The following is an 8,800-nucleotide window of genomic DNA, read 5'->3' on the forward strand; positions in this document are numbered from 1 at the left end:
CTCCACTTTAAGGGAAGAAATTGATTTTCAACTCGTATAGAAAAGAATAGTCGTATCGCTATCGTGTAGCCTCTCGGCAAACAACAAGGCATGGACGTAACGTAGCAGGATGGCAGGAAGCATGTCTGCATTATTCCGCGACTTTTAAAGGTCGTTTAAACCAACCGCGAAAAAAAGCTTCAGACAGCGCGGTGCTACGTTTAATTTATCGTATTTTAAATGAATCAATAAAATTACACAGGACTATGATAGGATCTAACCACCATAGCAAGACCGACAGGCAGATATTTAACTAATTGAAAAAGTTCACAGCATTAGCCGGCTCTGGTTGCTTGTACCTTATGTAAATAGATGTTGTGATCCGCAGCTTTCATTTGTTAGATAAACTCACGGCCGATACGTACGCAATTCTCGAAAAACACAAGTAAGAAGAACTAAACAGCAATTATGAGATAGTGATTTGTTTGTATCGTTATTAATACCTATTTCTATCTAATTGGCTATAATTATCGGCCTTCTTAATTGGCCTAACTTTGTGTATTGTTTATTACAGCGTTTGCTGCCATTAAACGAAGAGGCGTGCGGCCTCCCAAGTCAACGCGACTCATCAAAGCGTCATCTTCCGCATTGTGGGAGTCTGGCTTTCTTCCGTGTTCGGTTACGAGCACTAAAAGCCAGCTGCCTGGCTCACTCTGAAACCGTGCCCTTGGCCAAGGTAAAAGTTACAACACAGGAAAGATGTCCTGCATCGATTTAAATGTAACGCAATGGTTTTTCGCACTGTTTTAGTAGCCTGCGTATACGTCAAAGGCATCTGTACGATGCATCTCAGTATTAATTTCCTGCTTTAAATCGATAGTTTATTATCGAGCTTCACTTTCTGGCCGAACTCGACGGTCTACACTGTTGTTACCTCTGAGAAATTCGTGCAATGTTTCCAGGAAGCAGTCCGGATGACCCTCGATAGACTTCGGATATAAAAAGGCTCGAACCTTCCTCAAAATATAAAATAATAATAAAAATAAAATGAGCCATTTTATATATCTATTGGGCGTCCAAATAAATTCCAATTGCCATTTTTTTAACACTATTTACGCCTTTTCGCGCCTTTCGAAATTATGGATCGTTCTGATATCTTTCACCTTTTTAAGGTTCTTGGCCTTACTTCCACTAGAATTTTTTTTCGATAGAGCGCATTTGATCGATACCTTTATAGACGTACCCCTAATAATATCGGTTGACGCACAGTTACTGTTAAAATGGGTTCAATGAAAATTCACCAAGGAATGCTTTGGAAATGACTAATGGATGACTTAGGCATCGTTTTCAAGCGTTCATCACAATCGATGGTGCTTATATTATCAAATAAGTACGCTTATCGCGAACGACACTTCGCTAGAATATCTACTTTTTTTTTTTTGCTGAGGTGCAGTTTTAGAAGCAATTCATAAAAAACGTCTTCATTCAGATGACCCACCCTGTATATCAGGAATCTGAGAGGGCCTTAAGCGCCTCTACCTAAATTGTTAGGTGCTTCGGTTCGTAGAACCACTATTTGATTCATTGACACAGAGACTTAGCACGCTAAAGACTAGGCGGGTGCGTGCCTGTCGCAAGGTCTGGCTCGAATTGGACAGGCGACGTAGAATTAAGCGAGGAACTTAGCAACTCGATTGTTGAAAATCGTCCTACGAAATCAAGTTCGATTTCCAACATTGAGTATGTCGTTCTAGCTCATCGATACACGTTTATTTTCTTGTCTCTGGACAGTGGAATATCTAAATTTGAAGAAAGCGCCAAGGATATGATCTGTTCTTCACAGAGAACTGAATGTTGTTAGCCATGACACCGTGTGCAATATTCCCCCTGCTAGTTGTCATCGGAATGTACATTATTTAATCTAAGATAGTAGTATAAAAATAGTTACTTTCACGAAACAATAACAATCGTAGATCTTTATACAACGTATTATATGATAGATTATGTGTAACCCGATTCAATGCCTAACCATTAAAGCTTCACATAGTGGGCAATGCTTCTGAAAAGCAGTCACCTCTCGTTAGAAACAACAAATTTCAGCAATAGAGTTCAAGTGAGCTTGACATGTAGGAAGTGGCTAAAATAGTACTTTGTTTGCTTCTTCTACATACGCAATGTCTGCTATGTAAATAAACATTTACTTAGTAAACATAAAACTTTACAGCTAAGGTAACATGAAGATCACTATTTACTAGCCTCCTAAGATATTTCCATATCCGTGAACAGGTGTTCGCTGCGAATTGATTCGTTTTTCTGGCTAAATCTAAATTTCAGGTAGATCCCACACTGTCGCAAGTACCTCTTGCACGTTGTGCGCTCGTGCCAAGTGCACGTTCAGCGCCGACCACCCCAGATCGTTCAGAGCATAAGAGCTGTACTGCGGGCGGACCGGTTGGCCAGCTTGCAGCCTTAGCGGCTCCCGTCGCCGAGTGGAGCTCGAGAGAGGTCCTTTTCTGGCTGGAGTCCCTTCATTTGGCTGAATATCGGGACACTTTCCTCAAACACGACATACAGGTGAGGCAGAAGGCATATGAGACAAACAAGAGCTCTTCGATCATTGGCTTTGTCGTAGTATCATCAGTTAACAGAGCTCGCTTTTGGGCAAAGACCGAAGCAAGCAGGTTTTGGGCACTTCGTAACTGTATTTAAATATGAATATTGATTGTGCACAGTATATTTAGAGCAAGGATAATATTATGCAAACTATTTTTTTGGCCTTAAGAGTAATTCACGTATCGGCTCAGAAAGGCGTTGAATAGTAGTTTTCTATGCCCAAAATTATTGCAAATGTAGTTTTTCTTCATTGGCGTTTCAGGGAGCTGAGCTGGTCAATCTCGAGCGACGCGACTTAAAACAGCTTGGTGTTGCGAAGGTATATAGTACTTGAACATTTTATGTTTGATAAGAGCCTCGAAAGAAGTTTAAAAAGCACCCTACCAGGATTAGGCTGATCCTATATATTTGTCAGTTATTTTCGTTCGTGAAAGTATATGTTTATTCTATAAGCAATCAACTGCCAGTGTGTCTATTAAACTCCCTATTTTTTTTGAGCGATTTCTGACAGCTTCTTTTAATCGACCGACATCGTATCTCTGCTATAATTGACTTCAGGTTAGGCACGCGAAACGAATTCTGAAAGCGATACGGGACCTCACGCACAGCACCGAGCAGCGACCCTGAAAAAGGCGAGGCTCGATTAAGCGAAGTAGCAACTGCTCGATGTTTAAACCTGAAAAACCAAACAAATGGAAATTGTCTGGTAGTCCTATTTTTGAGGCTTCGTCTTCGGCCATAGCTCATCCGAGCCGTATTACAAATTGACGCATACATGAAATGGAACATCACGCCAACCCATAAAACCGAATGTATTTTACGAAATAACCCATTTGTAACAATGGCTATTTCCGCGACCAACGCTTACGTCGACTAACTATTCTATACGAAAGAATGCCGTACAGGCCAGCGGCCATACGCGCCTAGCTTGAGCAGAATAACAACACTTAGTGTTAAATAACATTACGAATGATACAATTTGTAACAAAACAACTATATACATATAATTACAGACACAACCGTCAACACAAGCCCCATAGTAGACATCACCATAGCACAGATTAAGAAAGTGCTGCAAAAAACAACGCGGATTGTCTCCCCATTAACAATGTGTTACGGCAGATCGGTGGCAAATGAAGGAACACTTTCTCTAGAAATCGTTTAAGATGCGTCGTATAGCGTTAGCGTATGATCGGTCCTTATTACCTGTTGATCACTTCGTTCTTCTGAGCCTATATGTGTTATATACATATAGTGCGAGAGGGTAAAAGGCAAACGACAGTGGGCGAGTGAGTAACAGCGAATACTGTATACTACAGCGATTGCCGAACTGCAACCCGCGGTTGGTTCGAAAATCCATGTTAATTATACGTATCTTTGAGCTATTAAACACGCCTTTAGCTTAACAATTTTTTCCATACCGTATACACACACACACACACACACACACACACACACACACACACACACACACGAATGCCTACAAATATACAGATCTGTGTCGATTGTTGTCATCAGCTAAGCTAACTAATGACGCCCTGTTGCGTGCGCATCGGACGTTGGATTGAGAGAGAGAGTGAAAAAAAAGGTAACGAAATGGAAGTGTGAACGAGGTGAAGGCCTATGGTAGTAGTAAGACCCAAAAATATCAGTTCTCTCACTTCCTCAGCGCATGACGCGCATCTCTCGATTATCGCCATTCATCATGTGTCTATTTATAACGAGATGACCCTTTCGGCACCATTCCCGAACGATGGCTCCGCTAATATTAAAGTTAGTCAAAATAACGTCGAAGATATTTCTTCCCCTTGCCTTCTCTTAGCGAAGTTACCAAGCAAAAGTGAACATTTAGGTGTTAAACGAAGTAGATTTCGAACGACAAGGGGCGTTCGGGTACTTAGTCACAAGGGACTCATACCTGTGTACGTATCTTTCTTTGTATAGAAATAGAACTCCCGCTATAGTTAGTCTGAATATTATTAGTAGAAGTGTTCTTATTTTTCGTGATGGAGTTATTATTTGATAAATATATTAACAGTTAACCTTCAGATCTGTGGTTTCCATTTCCACTTCCTGTTCCGTTAACTACAGTAGAATGCAGTGGAGTATAATACATTAAAGCGATATATTGGCTTCTTGGTGCGCACCGCTACCTACTACATAAACGCTGACCTAATTCCTACATCCGACAGTTGTATACAATGCACTTTTAACAACAACAATAATAGCTAGTCATAATGATTTTTCCCTATCTCAGATAAATTGTATAGTATACGTTATATACTTGACCTATAAACAGCTTGCTAAACCCCCTACATATATTATAATCCCTATAGAAGCCATGAAATAGACTACTCCCATTATAAACAGGCACCCAGATGTGCTCCTCTTTCGTTTCGATTATTTTAATTACATTAGCGATCTTCTACGCTAAATGACGAATAGAATTTTTTGCGTTTGCCCAATGAGTTGCTGGCGCATGGATGGATATCTACTACTAGGCTTAACTAATTATATGCATAGGGTAAATTTTCAGGGGGATACTACTAAGCGTTTTACCAAATTTGGGTTTCTTTTACTGTCGACGACAGATTACCGTCAACGATTTGTAAAACTGTAGCCAACAATTACATTTAGACACGACGTACATAAAAAAAACAACCTTCAGTTGTCCGCCTGACAAAATCAGTGGGAGAAAGTTCAGGCAATAGCCTGCTGTCTCATCCCACATTTCTATCGAGCACGAAGTACAGAACGAATATCGTTTATTGAAAGTTCTAAGTTGGCCTGTTGACGATTTGGTATACCAACATCGAGTGCTAACGTTGAGTTTGTCTTGCACGATCGATGTGCCCCCCTTCACTTTCGCCTCGACCAGGCTTACAGTTACCATCTAACTACTACTACTACTACTACTGTCTAATAATCCCCTTATGACAGATGTTATTTCAGTAAATTCAAATGCTGTTTCAGTTACCATACAAAGTTGCACGACACACACTCGGAAGAGCGCAGTAAGGATTTTTCAGTATCAAGTCATATGACGGCATTTAACAATATAGAGGTCAGGTCAAACGGAAAAAAATGTCTATCTGTCACGCATTGTTCCAAGCCATAGCTTTCAGTCATTTTTCGATTATATCTTTATGTCACTTTGATGTTAGTTAACAAAGTTAGTTTGTCTGCTTAGAACTGACATGTTACGTCGTCAATCATTTCGTTTCATGAAACGCAATGCATGAAGCCGTCGAAAAGCGTAATTTGTCAGCCTGCGCAAACAGGACAAATAGCCGAGCTACTTGCACGATTTCGAGCTGAATAAAGTAGTCTCTACTTGTTCTTACCTCGAAGCCAATAGACCAGCGTTTTGGGCCAACGCCAAGTGTATCGACACTACTTTTCAATGGCGGACGGGATAGGACGAAAAGCATTACACAACCTACAGGAATCGATCGAGTTACGCACCTTTAAAATATATATATATATATATTCCCCGAAAGGAACTAACTAAAATGACCCACAAAAAGGTGGCAGCACTTACCCATAAACAAATCACCTATGTGAGATGACGTTTATGCATCGCAGCATATACTGCCAAATGGGTTGGTCTAAACTTTGTGAATCTATTCAAGATACATATTGAACAACTCTATTCTATACAGACGCGTATTATTTCTACATATACGTGATAACTTTTCACAATCGTGTTAAGCAGTTGAAAGGGCTGAACGTTTGCCACCCGTCTATCTATCTATCTATCTATCTGCCCTTCAGTGGCTGTGTCATTGAACAATATATCGATGAAACGACGCTCCCGTCGGGGCCGCTGTTCGTCAATCGAGACGAGTGTCGATGGAGTTAGGACAGCAGCTCGGACGAGAGCGCAGACTATGCAACCTCCAAAATAGTACAATTGCCATCTTGCAGTTTACATACGAAGCGATGCGGTCCAAATCGGCAACAGTAATTTAACGAATTTGTTGGGAACTGGTGATAGTCTGCTGATTGCTCTGATATTTACCATACGTATTTGATGTTGTGTTAGATTGAAATTGGCTAAAACTCCGCTTTGGAGGCGGCAGCGAACATTGGCTATTGTTTACATATGGAATGGTTTACCGTTCGTGGGCGGAAACTTCTAGAAATAGTTCAAGTTAAGTTCGACAGCTAGATCAGTTGTTCTACATCCCCACTAGGGCATTTATCCATGTGTACGCATTGTGCCTTGTTTCCAAATCAAGTGGACAAACTACCAGATCTAAAGTTACCTTCCTTTTGTTCTTGCACTTTTTCTAGTAATCTGTACAGTAAACACTGCGTCCTGCATTTTCCAGTTGGTCCCGTCTGCGTGAAGACGTATCTTTGCGCGGCGCTTTAAGGCAATAACGCTTTGAGAATGCCAATTGAAACAGAAGGAAGGCGAGGTTTATCTATTCACACCTCAAGTTTTTGCCTTATTTTATATATATATATATATATATATATATATCTAACTTACTTATAAGTTACGTAGTGTAGATAATACTACTATAATTAGTCGTCTCACATTTTTCTTTATCGTCCGCTGCTATATTGTATATTATTTCCCCTTCTGCACATTGCTACGTTATTGCTAACACACAAGCATATAGTGGAGTCTTGTGCCTGCCATAGGCAATGCTGTTACTATACATAATAATATAACAATACTCGTTAACAATTACTATAAGAACGGTACGATAATAGTAAATGTCACTATTATAATTAGTAACAAATCAGTAAGCCTGCACCTGACTAAAGCGGTCCTGCTTCCTACGCCTGTCTTCTGAATAAGCCGCCCGCTATCAAGGGTACCTGGCACCAAATGGAAACTCGCCCTGAAGCATCGTTTGCCCCCCAATATTTTCTATCTCTTTCTTCATAGATGTTCCATTGTCGTATAACTTCGCAGTGTTCATTAACTAGTAACTAATGGGCAGAAGAGCTATAGCCCTAATCTTTTTTTCAGCTCTTGATGCAGCCTCCTGTAGCTGAATACTTGAAGTAGTTTAGAGCGGTAACGCATATGTATCTCTATGTAGACGATGGACGCCTTGCTTTCTTTTACTGTGTTCTGATGTCTACGACAACGCAACTGGCTAGAAGGCTATTGGAGCCATATCAAACAAGCTGCGCTGATATGATTGAGACTTGACATCTAAAATTACGACCGCGAACATTTTTTTCGGTCAAAGAAACTTCGTCTAACCCAAAAATTCAACATTGCCAACACAGTTGTCCCTCGAAGTGGAAATTTTGTACGTCTGTATATTGTGCGAATACTTGCTATTTTCTTGCAAAGTAAAAGTTCAGAACAATACGACCTGTTGTCATGTTAAACTAGCATTTTCCAAACCTGACGGCATCCGGGGCGTTGTCCTGCAACCTAAACGTTGGGAGCAAAGGACGTCAAAGCATATTTACGTAATCTTTGGATCGCAATCTGCTTTAGGACCCCTTGGTCGTGAACACAGAAACAGGCCACGGTGTAATCAGTCTTCGTAAACGAGCCACAGGAATTCGACCAACGGAACGAAAGTACTTGAACTGACTGGTACGTTTTGACCTTCGTGGACGCGCGATGAATCGAACCACAGCGGATGTATCCACTGTGAATTAGTCGCGGGCGGAATATCGAGTGCTGAGCGCTCCTTCTAAATGATAAAGCGTAAAAAACATCGGAAACCTGTGCGTTCAATCCCACAGCACTGTAGTCGCTGGCTACATACATACACACCACAAACATTATAGTGGATATACAGGTACATAAAGTATATAGATGAACTTATGCTATAACGATATATAGACGAAGATGACTAATATTAATCGTGATTTTTCCATGAACCTACACTGACTAAGACTGTAAACGGAACGCGTTCGCTTCTGGACCACATTTTTCTATGGTAGAACTACTGCGAGAACTGTAGTGTTAAAACTAAGGGTACGCGGAAAGGAGCATATGAAAGTAGCAGGCCTTATAACAATCTTTCGCCGTTGTGAGCTTCGTGTAGCGCACCCCATCGACCCACACACGAGTAATACGATTGTCAGGTAAATATGTATAATAGACTTCAAGTTAATAATGACAGTAAAATTAACTTACTAAGTAAACTTATGTCTTATACATTGTTGAGCACGATACGAGAAAAACGGGTTATTACTTCCCAAAATAAACTCTCACTCCTTCTCA

At 40.6% G+C, this 8,800-nt stretch overlaps 1 protein-coding gene across 18 annotated transcripts in view; it reads left to right on the plus strand.

The window, feature by feature from the left end:
- The window catches only part of LOC111253231 (diacylglycerol kinase delta-like), a 226,754-nt gene extending 222,114 nt beyond the window's left edge, over positions 1–4,640 (plus strand). For all 18 annotated transcript variants that reach the window (XM_086993786.1, XM_086993788.1, XM_086993787.1 and 15 more), the window contains 4 exons: positions 554–715; positions 2,314–2,553; positions 2,855–2,911; positions 3,151–4,640. In XM_086993786.1, the coding sequence (XP_086849912.1) occupies positions 554–715; positions 2,314–2,553; positions 2,855–2,911; positions 3,151–3,219 (528 nt within the window). In that variant the 3' untranslated portion in view covers positions 3,220–4,640. The remainder of the gene's footprint in view (positions 1–553; positions 716–2,313; positions 2,554–2,854; positions 2,912–3,150) is intronic.
- Positions 4,641–8,800: the final 4,160 nt, after the last annotated feature.

This window comes from Varroa destructor, unplaced genomic scaffold (genome assembly GCF_002443255.2).
Source record: "Varroa destructor unplaced genomic scaffold, Vdes_3.0 BEIS01000006.1, whole genome shotgun sequence".
Classification (NCBI taxonomy): domain Eukaryota; kingdom Metazoa; phylum Arthropoda; class Arachnida; order Mesostigmata; family Varroidae; genus Varroa; species Varroa destructor.